The following is a 22,039-nucleotide window of genomic DNA, read 5'->3' as shown; positions in this document are numbered from 1 at the left end:
CAGCCAACTGAGGGCCAACCAGGGGACAACTCGGTGACAACCAGGGGACAACAAAGGCCGGCTCGTGTGGGAAACAAGGGGTTGGTCAAGTAGGAAAAAAAGGTTCACTTGACCAGTTGGAAAAAAAGGGGAAAAAAGTTTTATTTAACAAAATTTGGAGTTCAATTTTTTTCATTTAAACGCCCTAATGAACAGCTGTAAAATGTATTGAACTGTTTTTTTTTTTTTTTTTTTGAGTTTGGATTGATGACTCTGAAATGAAATTTGCAGCAAGTGGGACCTGAACATTTTTTTTATCAGTTTTTTTCTTAATCACACAAGATAATCATCTAGCGAGCACAGAGGTAATTATCTCCTGCACAAAGGCTAATTTCCTGATGCGCACAATTTTTCTGCGGGCAGTTCGTGATCACCAGCTCTTCTGGAAAATCTGGTCACTGTCAACTTAACGGGCGTTAAGTCGTCAAGACTTAACAGTTCTATAAGTCGTGGACAAAGACGTTGTTTCAATGCCTCAAGCTTAAGAAATATGATGAGATAAAGAGCAGTGTTACTGTAGCCACCACCACCACCCAGATAAAAGGTTTAACCTCTATTATAGTCCAATACACTCAGCATGTTTACGGAGGAGCACATGCAACCATGAAACTACTTGGCTGTCAGCAGCTTTGACTCCTGGTCTCAATTGGCTGAGTTCTCAAGTAACAGCGCAGGTCTGGTTTCAACCAAAAGCCCTATGCAGAGACTGATGGATATTTATTATTCAATTAATTCAAAAGTGAAAAGTTTCCAGGACTTAAGGGGCTCTACTGGTTATGCACATGCAATCTGATCCAGAGTCTTGTAATATTGCTAAAAAAAAAAACCAAAACACACACACACACAAATTAGTACTTTGATAAAAAATAATTGTTTCATCCACATGGGTAATTTTTTTAAAAAGGCAACCAGCTAATAAAGTTGTTAAAACAGGATGTCAAAACTGTCAAAACCCCGGCGTTTTGATCGTGGAGTTGAGTGACCGCACACGAAATAAGTTCTGACACATGTGGTTTCTTCTCATCCTGTTCTGGTGATTGCAGACGCCTTGACTGCTGGAGATTAAACGCCTCCTAAACACTGACACAGAGAGAGCGGGATGGAAGGCAGAGCACAATGAAAAGAGCGACACGGAAAAGCTCTTACAGTCCTCTGGACACTCCCAAGAAGAGGAAGAGGAAGAAGAAGATGGAAGGCAAGGGAGGAAGAAGAAGAGTTAATTGAGAAGAGCAGAAGGAGGCAGAGTGACACCACAGAGGAGGAACATTCACCTTCAGACTTTTCAAAATCTTGTTCCTCTTTGCAGCCTGAGTGAGAAGTCTGACACATCAACCTGAAAGATTAAAGTCGGCTTTGCTGCAGCCATGGCGACCACACTGAGGGATAATTACGGGAGGATCACTCACACAGGAGACCCAAAGATCCGACACTTGAACCAAACCTCCCTTTAGAATCTGAGTCTTAGAATCTGAGTTGTTGTGGTTCAGGTTCTTTAAAGGGCCAGCTTTTTTTAAGCAACAGGGTACAAAAGAGGTTCCTTTGCTTGGTGATGTCACAAGGGGCAGAAACAACTCTGACAGGTCAGCAACAGCCAGTTGTTAGCTTCGGCCTTTAAAGGTCCAGTGTGTAAAATTTGGCTCGATGAAATATTTTTAAAATGGTAAAAGCTCAACATACTGCCCAGAAATACATTGATAAGAGTGTACACTCGTAGTACAGCAAGTCATTCGGTTTTCCTACCTTTAGAACAGTTCTCATATATACAAGAATCGACAGCAATGGTCTTGCTCCTAGTTAGCTGCCATCTTTTTAAGGAAGCCTGCCTGACAGTAACCTGATTACAAAACACACTGTCAGGCGGGCTTTCTTAACTGCTGGGCTCCCTTGAAAATTTTACACGCTGGACCTTTAAAGCTCAAACAAATCACAAATAAAGCAAACACAGGCTCCACATTTTGATGCTCTCTGACATAAAGGCAACTGATGCCTCCCCACGGTAGGTGACCACACCCCAAGCCAGGTGTTGGCTCCACCCCCCCTGGGACTTAGGAGTGGAAAGTCTTTGCACATGTAAACAGACGGCTGAATTGGCTGAACTGGCTGTCTGGGGGTCTGTTGGTCTGGATAATCGTTCTGTTTTGTTTATTTTTCTCTCACTAGTCGCGAGAGTCCAAGTTGGAAAACAGTGCTCTGACGGCGGCGGCTCTGATCTGGGACCTCTGGGCGGGAGTGGGGCTGCTGTGCTGCTGTGCAGACGTGGGCGTTCAGAGCTCTGGGTCGGCCTCACAACAAACACCCAGCGTCTCCTGGACAGATGTGGAGGAGCAATAACAGGAGGCCGACGGCGCCGCCCGGGCCGATCTGAGCTGCATTTCACGCTGCACAGACGCTCACCAATGGTTCCTGGGGCAGATGTAGGAGGCGATGAGCTCAGACAGAGCGCCACCAACTGTCAAACGGAGGGGGCGGGGGTCCGCGCTGGGAGGAGTTGATTTGGGTGGATTTGGTTCTTCGATAGCTAGACGAGGCCGGAGTCTTGGTTTGCGTTGATTCTCACCCCCCCCTGCCAGATTTCTTACAGCAATAAAAGTGGCGTTAATATATAAATAATAAACTTTAAATCATTTAGAAGCAGAAACGTGCCTCTGCAGAGGACGGCAACATGTTTTCTGATTATAAAAGGACGAGCAGCGCCGTCACCTCGGCTGCGCGGCTCTTTTTGTTCTCTGCTCAGCGACTGTGAACGCAGACACTTCCCTCAGATGCTTCATATTAGAACCACTCCCCCAGAGGGCTAAAGGACACTCCTCCCCTTCACCCTTTTCAAATGTGACACATCACATTTAGGCAGCCAGTCGCATTCAGCAGCTCTTAAAGTGGAGCTGAGGGCTGGAATCCCTCGGTGGCTCTTTTAGCTGCGGCTGAATTTTTAAAATTTGCTGTCACTGCTCCCGTCAGCAGCAGCGAGGTGCACTTTGTATACGAGGCCCCCTCGGACTCCGCATTCCTCTTTAAAATTGCAAAAAAAACCTGTACATTTTGACAAGATGAATCCAGCAAAACTGTCCGGAAGTAAACAAACCGCAATTACAAGCCGAGTGTTGCGCCTCCACCAGCGTTCAAGTCTTTCTCACTGCCCTCTAACATTTCTTTTTCTTTTTCTAAATGATGTTGAGTGGGATACTTGTGCCGTACTCAACTGCGTTTGAATTAAACTATGGAAGAGGAAGGAACGCACAATAATAAAATAATAAATAATAAAACTTTATTTGTACAACGCTAAATCACAACCCATGGCGTCTCAAAGCGCTTTATACAATCAGAGAGAACCAACCGGGCCCCCGGAGCAAACAAGATGTGACAGTGGCTGGGAAAAACTCCCCTGTGGGAAGAAACCTAGGGCAGAACCAGACTCCAGAGGGCCATCATCTGCCTATGAGTAAATAAATAAAGCCTGCACTGCACAAAGAATGTCTGCCAAGAAACGAACGAATTAAACTTTAATGCACATGCATAAAAGTTACATTGAAAAGTTAAAATGCACGTTGTTCATATTAGGTTTGGGCATAATAATCCTAATTAATCTTAAATAATCAATCTGGCCCACTGAACTTGAAAAAATGTCAGTAAGTCACGAAACAGCAGTTTTTCATCATTTATTTTCAGTGTTTTAAGAGTCATTTCAATAAAGAGCTAAATATCGTGGGGCTTTGACACCCATCACATTCCCGACTGGCCACGATGCTGCTGCTGATAACTGCTGGCTGTCGGTGACGCAGATGAGACATCCCCAGTGTAAAACATTGTGTGCGATCCCGGGCTTGCTCACCTGAGTCGGTGCTGTACATGTAGACGAAGCTGGTCCAGTCAAAGTGGTCCAGCAGGGCCATGAGCGGCTCCTGGAGCTGCGGCCGCAGCTGTAGGACGAACTGGTTGTTGGTCTGGACGGGGAAGGACGGCGTGACGAAGCAGACGTGCAGCGAGCCGCAGAAAGACATCAGCATGTTGACGGTGCGCCGGTCGTACAGGCCCATGATGGCGTAGACGCCCTTGGAGAACTGGGAGCAGACTGGAACACAGACACGGCGAGGAGGGTTAAAAACAAGATGGAGCAACATTTGGCAAAATCCAGCATGTCAGAGAGGGAAAGTGTTTTCTCCCCTACTTCTAGGGAGGAGGTGGAAGAGAAAGAGAAAGAGGAGGAGGAGGCATTTTTTAACCTTGACATTTCTGCACTGATTGCTTTGCAGACACGTATCTACCATCCATGTGTGACAGATCTCCATGGCGACACCGCATGGACAAACTCCGTCCAACAGCCTTAAATAACAGGTCACGGCTTGAGTGTCTGAAACAAAATCCTGCTGACTTTTCAGCAAATACTGACCAGATTTCATTGAATAAAGTTTTGGTCCAAACTGTGAGAATTTTAGTCAGCTGTGGACCTCCTGCAGACAGACTGGTCTATGGGTGGTTGCTGGGTCGATAGTAGTGAGCACAAGCTGACAGAAGACGTTGCTAATTAATTGGTGTGTTTTAAAGGTTAAGTATGTAATATTTGGAGATTTTGAAGAGGAAACAGCGACATCACGTGGTTATGTTTGAGATTGCAGTGCTTATGTGAGCTTGCCAGTGAACTACGGTGGACTGTGCATCCAAATCTGCATAACTCATCCTTTCTCCTTTCATCTCTTTCTTCTTCGCTGGTTTATTTGAAGACGCGAGCAGTCACGCTGATCACGAAACGCATCAGGCTGGATTGTCCACACGGGGCTTCCTTAGAAATGTGACAGTGCAAGATGGCAGCTAACAAGCAGCAAGACCCTTTGCTATGTATATTCTTATAAATATATATGAGAACCATTCTATGGGTAGGAAAACCCAATTGTTTTTATTGGACTACAATTATACATTTTTATTAATGTATTCATGAGCAGTATATTAAGTTTTTACCAACATAAAAATCATAAATCAAGCCAAATATTACACACTGGACCGGCTGCCAACGAGAGCGCCCCCTGTCGCTTTGTTCCCAGTTCTAACCAGAAGCCTCAGTCCGTCTGCCAACATGTATTGGTTCATCTGCTGCTACCCTCTGGCCACCTTCTTTCCTTCTCCTTGAAGTCTTTGTCTTGACGACTGTCATGTTCATCTGCGCAATATTTCTTTAAGCTCCGATTTTTGTTTTTTTCTTCTCCACAACCCCAAATCCAGTTCAACAGACAGACCTGCTCACAAGCTGAATAATAAGTAAAATCTGTGTTTTGGGGCTAACCCATTTATAACATCTCTGTTAATGTTAGAAATTGCACTGTACTGTAAAGCTATGCTCTATTAATTCCTTCATATTTCTGCCTTTTTTTTTTTTTTTTTTTGCAAAGGATCCTTTGTATTCTAATCGTGTTCTCCCATCTCACTCTTTAAGAAAACAGGCACATCGCCGTTACTCGGGCAATGTTTTATCTGCTGTTGTCGATTTAATTTTTTCTTTTAATCCGCCCAAACAATCTCCACTTGGCAATAAGTTAACAGATGATAAAGTGCCCTTATCTTCATGGTCGACAGACATAATTTCGGCTAGCGACTTATCTGCGGCTGCGTTGCTCACAAAAGGCCTCGGCACTGTAAATCCCCCCGTACGCACAATGACTGTAATCAAATTACTCTTTACGCCGAGGCTCCCTAGCAGCCCCGGATTTATGGTCTTAAGACAATAAATTCTCTCTGCTGAGGCACCAAAAATCATTCAGCAAGCCGCTCTCCGTCTAATTCTGCGGCAACAAAACATCATGTCGGTGTTGTCGGCGTAAATCCTGATTTTGCATCGAAACAGTAAAGTGAGCAAGATAAGAATTAAACTGTTAAAACTGTTAAACTAGCCCCCAAACAGTCTGAAAGATCAAAACGTCTTAATAATTAAATACAAACGTTAAAATGAAAGTGTATAAGACATTCGATGTCTGAGTTTGAGTTCTCCTCTGCTGATACAGACATGATGTGGAAAAAGCTCTTTCACTGAGAAGATAATGTGCAACTACACCGTCACTGTTTCAGTCGACAGATCAAAGGTCATAAAAGCAAAAAAGGACACTTGAGTTCACAGTTTGTAATTCCCTGTCTTTGCTGGTGTGTGTGTGTGTGTGTGTGTGTGTGTGTGTGTGTGTGTGTCCTTGGCGCCGCCTCAGATCCCCGTTGGCTAACATGCTAACGCTGGTCCCTGAGAGCGGGGCTAACACCGGAAATAACCACACCCTCTGGAGCCGCGCTATCATGCTAACAATAGCCGCTGGCCCCAGGGCTAGCGCAATCATGCTAATGAGGTGTCTGTCTCTTAGCATTAGCGCTGGCGTGTCGGAGCGACTGGCCGCCCGTTCGTCAAGGAGGGTCGGCCAGCGGAAAGCTGACTGACGTCCCGAGCCTGGGGAGTCGCTTTGGTTTGGGAGCAACAATGTTGCAAAGCCAGGTGAACAACGACTGAAGTGACCATGGCCCTCACCACCAACCCCACACGCTGCCCTGCTAATGCACACCACATGTTGCACTCTTACACACTTAGACATTGTAGATTCAGTCATTTTAGTCACTTTTATAATTTATAAAAGAATAGTTTTTTTTCCGATATAAATGCTTATTTTGTATTTCTATCTAAATTTTCAACACTTAGATCTCCTCTCTTTAGTATGAATATTGTTTTTCTGCTGTTTGCACTGTCACTTTTACATTTCACTGCACATTCTATATACATGTGACAAATAAAGTTCTCGAATATTGAATATTTAATCTTGAAGTTAGAAGTAGGAAGTTGTCTCCAACGCAGGTCGTTATGCTACCGCTACAGGTTGACAGATACACCCGCTGTTCTCATAGGTACGGATACCCAATAGCTGATGAGTTTTAGCAGTCTCAAGCCTGTCTGTGGGAGGCTATACACAGAGGGCTAAACAGGCTATTGTCTGGAGTCCGGGATAAAAATAATAATAATAATAATAATTGTACAGCAGAAAGACGTACATGTAGCGTTAATGACGAAGATGTTGCCTTAAATCCAATCCTGTTTCCAGCAGGGCGGAATAACCGGCGACTAAACGCTACAAACAATCATCCTCAGCCGTCCGCTGACGACAACACAACACAACATCCCACAACACGACACACCTTCTGTCATTGTCACTCCCGTTTAACCCCAATGAGCAGTGGCGCGCTGGGGCACGCCGGGCGGGGCCAATGACGGAGCTGACCTCGGCCAGCACCCAGTGAGGGTCCTGCAGTCAGACGTCTCCTCCTCGCCATCTGAGGCCTTTAGACAGAGCTTTATTTAAACACAGCCGGGAGACGACGGCGAGCGCCACGGGGCCCACAGCTGAGACCGAGCGCCGCCTCCACGGCACTGAGTACGTCCGTCCATCTCGCTGCCTGGCTGCAGCGCACCACCATTCCGGGAGCACAAAAAGCATCTCTGGTTGGCAGGTGAAGCCTCCACCGCCTCCGCCCGTCCTCTGTAATGTTGCAGAACTCGAGATTGGTCTTGGTCTCACGACCGGTTTCAAGACCACTATTTAAGGGTCTCCGCCTCATCTTGGACTCTGAGGCTTTTTTACTTTATTTTGTCTCGGCCTCGTACTTGGAGGGCTCTGGGTTTTGGATCAAGACCGGTCGAGACTCAGCCAACACTGCAATGACACGATAATGACAGTAAATACTCCAGCTGCTGCCTTGTTACGGTCTGTTTGTGACACTGATCTCTGACACTGCCCCATATTCCTGGTTAAATAAGTTTTTTTTTTAAATACATTTTATGAAGTTGTTTTTCTGAAAATGGTTCAAAATAGTTGGCAAAGCAGTAAAAGGTGAATGAAAATTATTAAAAGATACCTTAGTGTAAAGAAATGTTGCTGTTTCAACAAATCTATTAATTAAAAAAAGATAGCGGTTGTCATTTGTTTTGTTTTGTCGTGCTTTTTCTTGGATACATTCAGTCCTGGTCTTGGTCGATACTCTCCAGTCTCGATAAGGTCTTGGTCTGGGCTGGTGCGGTCTTGACGACAACACCGGTCCTCTGAGGAGACGAGACGCGGCGCCCCGGAGACACGCTGCATCATCGCCGGGGTCACGAGGTCACGGTGTCACTTCGTCGTTGTATTCTCCCGTCACCACCCCCCACCGCCACCGCCCCACACCCCCCAACACTGTCCTTTTGGCAGGGTAACGGCCGGGCAGCTCCGGGACGAAGCAGCTTGTGAAGCCGTTGACACACTCGATGTCGACGTCCCAATTTGCCGTTTGTTGACGTCAAGCGTGAAAGCGGCAGCGGAATTAGCTCGAAGGCTACAGCAGCGCGTCACTGTCGCCTCCGTCCCTCTGATCTGTGACACAGATGAACAACGCGTTGCTTTCAATAGGGAGTGCAAGCAATGTGGAGGCTGAAAGGCCTCACATCCATCCTGCCAAAATAACAAAACAAAAACTCAGCTGAAATAAAAAGCAGATTCTTAGCTTTTACTGAAAAACACTGCTCAGCCGCCTCGACTTCAGGCTCTAATTAATGTGTTTAGCAGTGATGCTGAATAATAGATTAAACGGCCGCCTTCCTCAGGGTGATACACCATTCATACACACAAGGGCGCCGCGCGCGCACGCCAAAGCACAATGAGTAACGCACACGCGCAGATGTACGCTCCTGTCTGGAGTCGAGGCAGCTGCTGCCTCACAGGCATCAGTGCAATAATCTCCTGCTGAGCATGCAGCCCTGACAAACACACGCACGCACACACACACGCACACACACACACACACACACACACACACACACACACACACACACACACACACACACACACACACACACACACACACAAGGTTTCCCTACTACAGTTGCGGGTTCAGATCCGCAGCCTGGTCTCTGTTGCCTTCAAGTCTACATTTACATTTCAGGTATCCTCAGAGATTTTACTCACAATTCACTACTAAGGAACATTTCAGGGAGCCGCACTCACCAAAGCTGACTGCTGCCCTTCAGCAGCTGAAGAAGAAACTCAGCAGAGAGTTCAGAGAGTTTCTTCAGAGGGGGAGGGGGAAAAAGCACCAAGTGTCACCGGCTTGGTTTGGTGGACAAGAAGGTGCTGATTCATGTTGGTGTGAACTTGTTTTTCTCACTCTTGAAACGTCTGCACGGGCAGAAATATTCACGTGAACTTTCTCTTCCTGCCACGCCACGCGCGTAATGCCTCCGTCGGTGCCCTCATCTGACCTGCCTCTATTTACTTTTCAAAGGGTTGTCTGGCTGCTGATCCGGCTGCGAGCTCTGATCTGCATGATGAGCAGGTGCAGCGGCAGCAGTTGTGTCATGCAGCTTGAAGTACGCGAATAAACAACAATCTAGGGCTGACAAAAAAGTTGTGCGTAAAAGCTATGGAGGCCTCTCCATAGCTTTTACGCACAACGTGTGTGGTGACAAGACAGAAAGAGGCGAATATTTATATCTATATGGATACAACTATAACAACAGGCACTGAGTCGTGCTTTTGAGAAGCTCAGTTCAGGTTAAATTTCTGTCTTCATCTTGTATAGAATCATAAATAAATACATGCGAAAACCAACCAGACTGATCAGAAATCCCGACCTTGGCTCCTGAAGCTAATTGACAAATACACAGTATTGTGTGACAACATTGGAGAAGATAAGTGAACTCCGTCTGATCCTTGTCAAAATGTTATCTAACATCTCAGCATCTCAGGATACTGTGGTCATGTGATCTGGTCATGTGATCTAGCTCCTGTGTTGTTTCCGACATGGACATTTAAGGTGCTTCATTAAAGATAATCCCTTTCTCTGCCGACCGCCGGCCCTGCCGTCTGAACAGCAGCGGTTCCTCTATTTGCCACATTGTGTTGCTGGAGATAAACAGCCCAGCAAGCAGCGCTCAGTGGGTTTTTTTTTTTTTTCATTCTTCTTTATTCTAAATGCTGCACATTATCCTTGTTCCACACTGGAGGCGTTCAACTGAGCGTGTAACGACAAGCGAATCCTCAAGGGCAGAATGTCACCGGGAAACCAAATCAGCGCACGCTCTTCCGCCGTCTGTCTCCGCCGAGGCTTCCTGCCGAAACTGGCATTCTTTATTTTATTTTATTATTTTTTTCAAATTATTATTATTGCCCGCCGCCAGTCAACAAACCGACACCAACAACAGGGAGCGCAGCCGTCCTGTCCCACTCTTTTGTTGCCTCAATCTGTGAGCTCGTGATAACAGGAGCAAAAAAAAAAAAATCCATTTAATTTCTCCTCCTCCTCCTCTTCCTCTTCCTCTTCCTCTTCCTTACATCTACATCTGAACCTCTGGAATGTTTGCCAGCTGCCTCCGCTTATGGATGTTTAAAAAAAGAAAAAAAACTTTGGGGTTGGGGGGAGGATTTTCTCTTTCTGAGGCCTGTGTGTGTCAGCTTGGTAGCACGCTGACATCTTTAAGTAAACAGACTCCGGCAGTCAACGTTGGGGTTATTGCTTCCAGACGACCTTCTAAATGCATCGTAAACCACTGTGGCCCCGTTTACACAAAGACAGTATTTTTTTGAAACCAACCATTTTTGGACGTGCTTCCAGAAAAAAAAATAAAAAAACAAGTTTACATAAAGTCGTCTTCAAAAATATCCACGTTTACACGTTAACGCTGGAAATGCTGCAGTGCTTGTACCAGGCCTTGAGCGGCACTGTGAGTTTACTCCCTGAAGGTGGGAGAAGAAGACGACGTGCGGCAGGGCGTAGTTGCAGAACTAGCAGCTTGCTAACAACATAGCACCCCGGAGATGGCAAAGATCGCTGGTGAGAAGACGGTTTGGATAAACGACAAAGTTGAACAGCTGGACCATGTGATCAGTAACGACCTGAAGTGTGAGTCTTACCGGTAACATGGGAATTTATCTTGGTTGCCACAACAGTGCAGAAAGTAAAAAAAATAAAAGAATGTATAAAGAATGATAAAAGTAAGAAGCTGCTGTTCAATTTTCAAAACATGCAGCCAATATTTTGACATGCTTGAAATATTTTGCCTTTGACTTTGCTGCTAGTAAGGTCAGGATGGTTGTGCTGTAAATAGAAACTAGCAGGAGCTAATATGTAGGTCAAGTTAGCCCACACGTTAGCTCTGATTAGTTTCCTGAGGTGTAATGGAGGGGAAAGGACAATGTTTGATACTGTATATATTCCTTTAATATTTGATCCTGTTTTTATGTTATATTTAACAGTCACTTAACGTGCCATTTATAACATTTACGTTAAAAAGAAACACAACATCTTTTGTATATTTGACAATTGACCAAATTAATTTCAAGTTTTTTTTTTTTTATTAATCTAATTATTTTTGACTCTCTGCCTTTGTAATTTCTGTTTTTTGGTTTTTGTCTTTTTTGGTGTCTTTTGACAGGAGTTAAGCTCGCCCGCGGCACCGGATGAACTAGTATCACCCCCGCTGACTGTAATAACATTCAAACTGTGTGTGCGTGTGTGTTCGGTGTGTTTGTGTGTGTGTGTGTATGGATTGTCTACTCGCATAAGTTAAGGAGGCATAAAAATGAGCAACCTGAGCTTATAGGTTAGACCCCAAAAATTTGACGTATTTATTGTAAACACTGACTTGATGGTGAATGAGGTAAGGCAAAGGCAGTTTTGTGTCCTTAAATATTGGGAAAAAAATATCCTAATAAGACATAATAACTTGGCATGGAGCTCTCTCCAAAGAGATAAAAATTAATCCAGCAAACCACGTTTAACACACAAAACAAGTGTGTATTTCCTCTGAGGACCTTCGATTAGTCTTACCCATTTTCTGCTGCTCCCTCTGGGACCACACAGCAGAAAATAATAATAAACTGTTATGAAATGGTCCAGAGGGACGTGGAGAGGGTCATAATCAGGTCAGACAAGCTCAGCCTCCCCATCGCTCCTATTTCTGCCGGGCTCCGTTCAGCTCTCGCTGGCCAGAATTCTACTTCCTGTGGTGCTGCCACAGAGGAAAACTCAATTTAGTGAACATGTTTACATGCATCTCTCTGCAGCCGACACACACACACACACACACACGAACACACACACACACACACACACACACACACACACACACACACAACGTCCTGAAGTTTCACATACACAATGACATAAAGTTTCGTTCTGGAAAGTTCGCAGAGTCTTAACAAACAACCAAAGATGTTGTCGTCGACGTCAGAATTTCGAAGAGACTGATGTCTCAGTCTGAACTGAATCTCAACTGTCTCACCACTGAAGGGTGTAGCGTAATAAAAAGAACAAACGTGGAGAGTTTTTTTTTTAAAAAGGAAACAACAAACGGGTGCGAAAGGTGTGAAAAACAATGAGTGGGATAAACAAAGATGACAGAGAGGCACCTTTCAAACGCCTCATGTATGCTAATGAGAATAATTCAAAGCCCAAAACAAAGCGCCGCCATGCTGAGGCATCTAAACAACGGCCCAACAAACATCAGCAAAATTCTTTTATACATCTGAGCCTTGAATTAATGTAGGAATACATATCACCAACACCAAACCCATCGCTGCAAAAACAGCCTCAGCTCCACAAAAGTGTTTGTACTGAACTTTCTGTCTGTTACCAGGCAGAAAACATTTGGGAATATGAATCCTGACTGTCGATTCCGTCAGGCTTCTGCACCGATTTTTGTCTGGATGACTGAATAAACTCCCACTTGTGTCTTCTGTTGTCTGCCTGAGGGCAAACAGGAAGTGATGCGGGTACGCTGCAAAACTAACCTGACAGGCCAGATGGAGGGTTTCTAGAACAAAACGGGATGTTTACTTCCCATGTTAACGCCAAGGTAAACATACGGAGGGAGGAGGGGCCATGCCGTCTGCCACAATCAACATTCATCCATCCCACTTTTTCTTCACTATCACGGGATCTGGTTGCTGATGGCACAAGGCCCGCTATTGCCAGTGCTGACATCTAGTGGCAAGGTGCCACAGCAGTTTAATGAGCTGTACGAAACTTTAAGCCCATTAGATTTTGGGAAAAGTAGTCTTGCTCTGTACAGAACTTGTCCAGAACATATACGGCGGAAGGTGACAGCAGAGCGCCCTCTGTCTGTGCTGTGTTCCTGCTCCTCGTTTAATGGCAGGTCACGCATCCATGCTGCCATTACAGCACTACTACCTGTTTTTGTCACCAATAAATCAGATGCAGCAGCTCCAGCCCTACTTATCTGGAAGATTCTCAATAAGGATAATTCTCATTATTATTATTATTATTATTATTAGTAGTAGTAGTAGTAGTAATAGTAGTAGTAGTAGTAGGAGTAGTAGTAGTAGTAGTAGTAGTAGTACTAGTACCATTTCCCAGGTGGAGATGTGGAACCAATATAAACTGACTTTGTAAACAGAGTCTACCAGTGTATTAAGTTGGAATAGAAAACTGTGGAGAGATGTGTGCTGTTTTATGAAATAATAACAGTGATTTAAAGAAAATATTTTTGATGTACTGCGGCTCCTCTGCAAAGTCATTCTGCTGAACATGTGATCTGTCAGCAGCCACAGCAGATGTTGCTGCTGCCGCTGTTGTTGTTGTTGTTGTTGTTGATGCAGCTGCCTCACACTTCATTTCATTCATACAATTCATGCGTGCACAACTCCCCCGTGGTGCTCACTGCCCTCCCACCATCCCGCTGCACGCATGCACACGTGCACGCACACTCACACTCTACTGTATACTGCTTAACACAATTCTGACTCCACTATCACACAAGGAAGCAACATTTTAGGTTTGGGGCAAAACTGTTTGCTGATGCAGAGATGAGTAACTGTGTGTGTGTGTGTGTGTGTGTGTGTGTGTGAGTGTGAGGTCAGGTTTGGTAAATATGTCACGTTAATAACTGCATCTGACAGTGGTTTAGAGGTGATATTAACATTATTTAACACTAGGTTAAAACAAACAACACCATTAGCAAAGAACTACTAAAACACCCAAGTCCAAACAGTCTGCAGGTCTCAACCCTACACAATTATTCCCATAGCAGGATCAACACTGGCAGCCAAAGAGGCGATTGAATCAATGATAATCAGCATGTTTGCCTCTTTTAATTAGCTATTTTTACAAGTACTCAAGAAGTCCACCTGTGTTTAACGAGGATCCAGATTTTTTCTAGTATTAATACTGTTTTTTTTATTGTATTTATACTATATTGTTTTTGAAATTTGTTTGAATTGTATTTATTTATTTCACAATCACCTGACCGCCAGGTGTGCAGAGCAGGACCAAACTCCATTAGATGAGAAAAAATACACAAATAAACAAGCATAACCAACACATGGTGGTATCTTGGAAATTGGCCATAATTGTTTGCAATTAATTGCAATGCAAGTTCTCAGCCCTTACTGCGGCTGCCAGTCGTGCACCTTACCACAGTGGCAATGGAAACTAATTCCTAATTAAAAAAATATATAATAAAATAATTGCCTTTGAGCTAAGCATGAGCCGCCTGAATAAAAGTGCTGAGTTGCTCTCGGAGAAATATTTGTTTTTCCACCTTGGAAGCAGCCGGGCTCCGACTGTTGAGTTTGTCTCGCAGGAGGCTGAGCTCGGTCTGTTTTACATTTCACACAACAACAGACAGGGGAAAGCACAACAGACAGAGCGGGGAGAGGAACACGGCTGCATTTGTGGCACAGAAAGGGAAGCTATTTTTTGTTGTTGTTGTTGTTGCAGACTGCTTGTCTTCACTTTCAGAAATTACATGTGCATCTAAAATATTCAACGTCTCAATCTAATCCACTGCGCGCTTATTATCGTAAAAGTAACTGTATTGAACTGTTATTAAATATTAATAGAGGAAATGTTATTAGTCTTAACAATCTGAAGTGTATTTTTTTTTTTTTAATGCAGAAACAGTAATGAAGCAGTTGGTGTCAATAACTGCCCTGTCAGCCATTATTTGAGTTATGTTGCCAGTTTTGCAATACCACTTGTGGACACAAGGAGGTCACGCCACACTAGGAGGGCCCATGGGAGACATATGGGAAGGGGAGGAGTTAGTGGAACCAGATAATAGCAAGAACGAGGCCTTCAAGATGGCTCTGTTAAAATTCAAACTTGAAATCTCAGTGACACAGCATTTTGTGACCTCGATGGAACTTTAAATACTTTGTCCATCATAGACGCTTGACTCATTGTTGCGTCTTCAAGCGCAACCTTCAGTCACTCATAACAGACTCTGATATCCAGGTTTCTCTTCATCAGAGTGCAAACCACCGGAGCATCCATCAGAGTTAAAGGGGCGGATGAAACAGACGGACAGCAAACAGACAGGGGCAGGGTTGGTGGATGAGCGTCAGTTGTGTCTTGGAGGGTTTGAGAGAGGACGTTCAGGCTCCAGGCACCATCAGGGCTTGATGCTCACTTTCAATAGTAGTATCAGGGTATGATCGGTCGGTCAACGGCTCTCAGCTGCACGACGCATTTAGACGATTTCAGTCCCCAGTAAAAAAAAACATTTTTTATGAATTATTCTCCAAAAAATACAAACAGGTTAGTTGGGTCCGCGCACGCTGTTGATGTTTGGCTGTTTGCATCCCGGCTATCTTCAAAGGCAGATGAGCCGAGTTTAAACGACACGCCTGCGAGCAACAGCCATTGATGTCGGCCTCACCTGCTGAGTTCAGCTCTCCAGCAGAATATCGACTCGGCCACGGCAAACATCAAACGGCGGCCATTCTGTCAGATGGCGCTGAACTCCGCGCTCACGACTCAATAAGCGACAACAAAAACCCTCCCCTGCCATGTGGCGCCTCCGTGAAGCCGGAAGCACCTTCTGTGAGTCTGGCATTGTGACCACTAGGGGGCCGCCCACCAATTTGTGAGGTCACGATGATAGTACACAGAAACTTGGTTCATACATCGGGGTTCGATTTTCTAGTCGAACTAGCAGCTGTTAGCTTGTAGTACAGTTTGAGTGTTGAAGTTGCAGTTCAGGACAAGAGTGACAAAAATCACTCAACTTCATCTTAGGTCAAAGCACACAGCTCCCCCTTGTGAGTCGTCGTTGTTATTGCTGTTGCCATTGAGGATTTTCCCATATTGTGCATTCAGTCCTCAGTCCTCATTCAGTCACTGTTCTCACACTTTGAGGTTATACTGTCTGATATTTCCTGCAGCCTACAAATCTGGACAAGATTATTTTAACCCTGTGGAACCCTCACTTTGGGTGTGTGGGTAGATGGAAGGCACGGGGGAGGGGAATTGTAGCTTGTATGGGTTGACATTGTAATGTGTTGTGGGGGGGGGGGGTGTATGAAGCTCTGTGCATGAGAAAAGACTGACCAATCAAAGCTCTGTCGAAGGTTTTTGCTGAGTTTCACTAGTTTTAATGTGTGTCTGTGTGTATCTGTATACGTGTGTGTGTGTGTGTGTGTGTGTGTGTGTGTATGTGTATGGAGACATTTACCGTATTATCTGGACTACAAGTCACACTTTTTTTCATAGTTTGGCTGGTCATGCGTCTTATACTCGGGTGCGACTTATATATTAAAATATATATACGGTACCGGAACTGATGCCCACGCTCACGACAGCCATGCAGAAGAGGAAGCGGCACTCCGTCTACCTCCGGAGTTGGCGGAGTTGTTCAGAAGTGACACCGATTCAGTGATTTGGAATGAGATCGATGTTGCTGTTAAATGTGTGTGTGTGTGTGTGTGTGTGTGTGTGTGAGGTCAGGTTTGGTAAATATGTCATGTTAATAACAGTGTTATTAATATGTTCCGTGTACGTTGCGCGCCATGTTTTGTTCGCGGCTGTTCAAACTGCGAGTCAGTGTGGACTCTGTTTGCGTTCGCCCCTGGCCAGCGCCACATTGGGCCGTGTGCAAAAGCAGCTGTGGAATAAATGGTGCCGCCTGTTGCGACACATCAAAATATCCATCTCACGCCGTATAGGAGCTATGTAATAGTTCGAAAAATATGATGTATTGATATGCTGTTAGTTTTTTTGTGGGAACTATTTCCATTATCCACAATGGGGATAAAAACCAAATGCTTTCATCCCCATTCTTTTTATTCCCAATATTATTTATTTATTTATTTATTGCTGAATACAAATTGAAAAGGCACTGGTTGCTCCATCCCCAGTAAGGATCTTCAGAGTTTTGCCCAAGGATGGCCAGATGTATGAAAGAAGGACACTGTGGGGGGAGGGGGGAGTGCTAGCCGCCAAACGCCTCCAGAGAAACAGGCGGCGCCCACAGTTATTACATCCGCACATTTAAATTCAGGTGTAATAAGGCGGGCAGAACAAAAACAAGGTCAGCACATTGTTCTCCGAACCCTACTGTACCGCGCTGAACGTTCCCCGGAGCCAGACTCCATCTAGTGCTCCACCATTTACTGCTGCCGTCTGCTCTTTCAAAGCCAGCATCCATTTGTGTCTGCCCCCCCGCCATCTCCCTTCTTGGGACCCAGAGTTGCCCCCTCGGAACTGAGCGTGGCTGACGGAGGAGTGAAGCGGTGACCCGTAATGGCCACTCGGCCGACCAGCCGGACTCTGCTGTGCTCTCTGTGTCAACTACCCGAATTTAGATGAGCAGTGGCACAGCAAGTCTCAGCGCGAGCGAGGCTTCTGACGTGACTTTGTTGGATTCTGGTGGATAAAGCGCAGAGAGGAAGGGGAAATCGCAGAAGCAAAGCCAAACCAAGAAGCTTTCACATGGACGTGCGCAATTTTAATGTTGGTGCTCAAAAATGTGGATAATCCAACAGCCAGAAGATTCAAGTCAACAAAAAAAATTGCCCTGAACAAAGTATTTTCTCCGGCGCTCGCGTCACTTGATGCTTGATTTCTAGTTTTTCAAAAATGGAGATCAAGCGGGAGGAAAGCTGCCATATCAAACTAAACGCTGACACGTCTGCACAGCTGGTGCTGATGCTGTCTGAGGTCAGCAGCACTTTGAGCAGCACCTTCACATTGGAAAGAAGGCTGAACTGAGATCAAGGAAGCAGCTGGCTCAATAAATCCACCACTTCCTGCTGCCATCACAACCCTGGTTGCTGAGGTGCAACCTCAGCATTTCAAGATCGGGGGAAAAAAAAAAAAAAAAAAAAAAAAATCCATTCTTGGCTGTATGAAAAAAAACAGCTTAGCTTGGAGAACTTACAGGCGTATGTCATGGAGAAGCTGCTGGCCGTGTCCACCATGTCCACCTGCGGCACCAGTTTGGGGACGTCATGGTGTTGTGCCAGTGCGAAGCGGAACACCTCATACTCATGAGCGCCGGTAGGGAAAAGGCCACCTGTTGAGAAGAGGCACACAGCGACATCACTTCCTTTATTCCAGGTGCTGGAGAAAAACCTGCTTTAACAACCCAGCAGCAGTTTGTTGCAAGAAAATGTAAAAACAACTGCAGGTTTGTTACAACAGAACAAGAACCATCGTTACTGCGATAAAATGGAATCGATAAGAAAAAGAATCAGAAACCTTCACTGAGAGTTCGGACATTTTTTTTGTATTTTTGTGAGGCCAATAACAGAATGAGGAGGACGATGATTTTCTATGAATTCATTACGGATTGTGATTAATTTCTCATACGATCTCTGTTTATGCTCGAGGAAAAATGTTAGTCGAGATAAACACGACAATAAAAAGGAAAAAGAAAAGATTAATGGATTTTTACAAATGTGTTCATTTAGTTTTGATCTTCTTCACAGTAGCTATAATAATACTTTACTGTGCTGTAATATACTGTCGTAATAATAATTCGACTGAGACTCACAGTCCCTCAATGTATCTAAAAAGAATACCATATAATTTAGCAGGATATTCAGTGTCGAGTAAGTGTAAAAACCTTTTTTTAAATATCAAAAAATAGAAAAAATATTTCTACAGCAAAGAATTTAATCGTTTTATTGTGTCCAAAGTAAAATGAAAATGCCTGGTTCTGGATATTGATACAGTCCCAGAGTCCTCTCCCTGATGCCCATCATCTCACTTAAAGTGCCATGGGAATTCTTCTGTAAATCTGATTGAAATAGTTTATGATTTATTCATCAGTTCTAAATGCTGGAAGCAGTCCATCTGCTCTGACAGAAGGGCCCTGATTCACTAGATGAATGCGGAGAAAACTGATTTTGAACGCTGAGACTCCCCGGGTTGGAATGCGGGCTGCAGAAAGGATTTTATTTGGGCAAAAAGCAGGTTAGTTTGAATGTAATGCCACTTCAGCCTCGAAACCCGAGGAAATCACTGGAGCCAGAGTCGGCACCAGTGGGTCACTCGCTCACATTCAAACATCATTTGGTGGGGAAGGTGCAAATCGTTCTGCAACCTGCAGCTGCCAGACTAGCTACCCAGCACGGCCCAACCGGCCGAGGAGCAAATGGAAATAAATCAATGGAATTCAATGGAAAAAAGAAAGAACTAGTTTGCATGGAGAACTGCAACCTCCATACTGAAGTCAGAAAATAACGTTGATAACTCTATTTTGCAGAAGGCATCGGGGCAGATAATAATATTATGTAGAAATCACTGTTGGGGAAAATTTTTACATTTTCTTACATTCTTGCATACATGTCTTGACTCTGTCCATGGTGCTGATACACATCGCTCTGTTCCTCTGTCCATGGTGCTGCTTTACTATTGCATTGTTGTTGCTCTGTCCAAGGGTGATGATTCCTTTTCGTTTACTGGAACTCTGTCCATGGTACTGATTTCTTTCTTCAGAATGGACTCTGTACATGGTGCTGATTCCCTTATTCTGACTGGAACTCTGTCCATGGTGCTGATTTCTACAGTACCACAACTTTGATGTGGTGCTGATTTCAACATTACCACCCACTGTTCATGGGGCTGATGCTCTCATTGTTTGAGATGGATTTCTATATTTTTGCTTCTCTGGTAATGATTTCTACAATACCGCTGCAGCTTGAACTTGCTGGTGATTAGAACATTACCAGAATCCGTGTATTATGCTGCATGATGCTGATTTCAATAAATCTATTGCTCTGGTCGTAGTGCTGAAGTTTTCTCCTATCATTATACCCATTTTATTGCACTCCACAGCGTGTGTGTCCTTTCTTGTTAAATCAATCCAATATTTTGCTGCTAATTTATAGAGGGAAGCTACAGAATGGATTCAGTCTTGTTCAGAGCTCTGTTTGAGTGTGTGTGTGTGTGTGTGTGTGTGTGTGTGTGTGTGTGTGTGTGTGTGTGTGTTATGGGTTAGGTAAGTCAAGGCAAGACTATCTCAGCAGTAACACAGGGTTGTTATTGTGGCCAGCCATGCGAACGTTTCAGGGAATCGCTCATGTTTCAGGGAATCGCTCATGTCAGTGCAACTGCTGGAGCGTTCTGCTTCCAAATATTACTCCAGAGTGACAATACGATCATATCCAGATAAACATTACATAGATAACAAGTTAAAGGGTGCTCCCTTATATCAATGGATAGAAATACAAAGGCACGAGGACTTCATTAGGACTGTGCACCATCATGTTGGATAGGAATGAGATGCAGCAGGAACCCCGCAGCTCACTCACCTATGTTGATGTTACTTGGGAAACTTGTGCTGCTGCAGAGCCCGAGCAGCAGCGTGAAGAGGAGGAGGACCGAGGGGACCGGGATGCTCTGCGGCCGCATGTTTCCTCCAGCAGCAGCGGCAGTGGCGGCAGCGGCGGCAACAGGAGACGTGGAACGAGCGGAGTAATCCCATCCACAGCGGGGCCGGCGGAGATCCAGCTCAGCCCGGGAATGCGGAGCGCTCGGCTGTGTCTGTGTCTCCCTCTGAGGGATTCCCTCTCATCAAACATCCACAGCTGGAGCTCTGAGCTGCGCTGCCACTGCGTCGACTCTCAGAGTCAGAGTGTTTGCTCGCTGTGTCTGCAGCCGAGCACCTCTGCCTCCCTCTCTCCCTCCTTCCCTCACTCTTCCTCCCTCACTCCCACCCTCCCTTCCTGCCTTTGTGTCCCTAAGTCTCTCACTCTCCCTCCCTCACATTTTGCCTGTCCCTCTCTCCACCTCCGGTACTCACTCTCTACACTCCACCTCGCTGTCGCCATCCACTTGTGCGTTTTCTTTTCACAGATCATTATCAACAAGAGGCACTAATGAGCGGTTTGGTTGGATGAAACGTTATATCAAGCCTGGTGCTGCGTCGTACCTAAAGGTGATTTCTGTTAAACACCTACCATGTCTGCACACCTGAACAGTCACACACAATCTCACAATCTGTCCTGAACAGCGATACCCTCAAAAATGACATGAGATCATCTTTGCATTTTTTGCTTACTTCACTTTTCAGAAAGTGCCCATCTGATCCGTTTGTGCTGCCACATCAGTAATTAATAAATAAATAAATAAATAAATCACCAGTCAGCTGAACATCTGGTTGTCAAGAAAACACTGCTTCTGAGCCAACAACTGAAAGTTTCCAAGTGTTTCATGTTTTTAATCTTATTTCCCGTATTTGCTGACTTAAAACAATCCATACACATTCCTCGACGAGCCATCCACGTTAGTTCCTCATCAGGCTCTGCAAAGATTGTGGAGTCTCTAATCCCAAGACTGCCGCCCTCCCACATAACGTGCCCACAGAAAATACAACGGTGACGTAGTTAATCCCCCTCTATTCACTGATCGTCCAGCCAAATTACCAACAGCCAAGCGGAGAGCGAGAGGACAGCGATCACTCTTTCATGCCGGCCTCTGCCTAATTGATTTGTGTGCACATGACAAACTGGGAAACTGCAGCATGGGAACAACTACAAAGTAAACTGTCAACTTCCACCAACTTACAGCAGCTCAAGATTTCGGGGTTGAAATCCGAGCAGGTTGGTTGGAGGGTTACAGGAGGGCCGTCAGCCACGCAAGCAGGAGAAGCACAAAGAAAAGGAAGTGTTTAGGGCACAAAACAAAATAAGAATGAAAGTAACGAAATAAGTTCTGAGATGTATTGGGTACGAGGTGGGGAAAAGTGTTTGGTGGGGAAAAGACAGAAACA

The 22,039-nt window shown here is 44.9% G+C and overlaps 1 protein-coding gene across 3 annotated transcripts in view; it reads right to left on the bottom strand.

Annotated features, from left to right (window-relative positions):
• LOC142892006 (glutamate receptor 1-like) overlaps nucleotides 1-20,924 on the bottom strand; it is a 43,674-nt gene extending 22,750 nt beyond the window's left edge. For all 3 annotated transcript variants that reach the window (XR_012927357.1, XM_076032003.1, XM_076032004.1), the window contains exons 1-3: nucleotides 20,580-20,924; nucleotides 18,203-18,337; nucleotides 3,869-4,108 (exon numbers count right to left, since the gene is read on the bottom strand). Coding sequence is in view for 2 of the 3 variants with exons in the window: in XM_076032003.1 (XP_075888118.1) it covers nucleotides 3,869-4,108; nucleotides 18,203-18,337; nucleotides 20,580-20,679 (475 nt within the window). In the remaining variant the exon portion in view is untranslated. The remainder of the gene's footprint in view (nucleotides 1-3,868; nucleotides 4,109-18,202; nucleotides 18,338-20,579) is intronic.
• Nucleotides 20,925-22,039: the final 1,115 nt, after the last annotated feature.

This window comes from Nelusetta ayraudi, unplaced genomic scaffold, assembly GCF_046127955.1.
Source record: "Nelusetta ayraudi isolate G7.1 ecotype Tasmania unplaced genomic scaffold, CSIRO-AGI_Nayr_v1 ptg000033l, whole genome shotgun sequence".
Classification (NCBI taxonomy): Eukaryota; Metazoa; Chordata; class Actinopteri; order Tetraodontiformes; family Monacanthidae; genus Nelusetta; species Nelusetta ayraudi.
The sequence above is the reverse complement of the archived record's forward strand: the minus strand, read 5'-3'. Positions and strand labels throughout refer to the sequence as shown.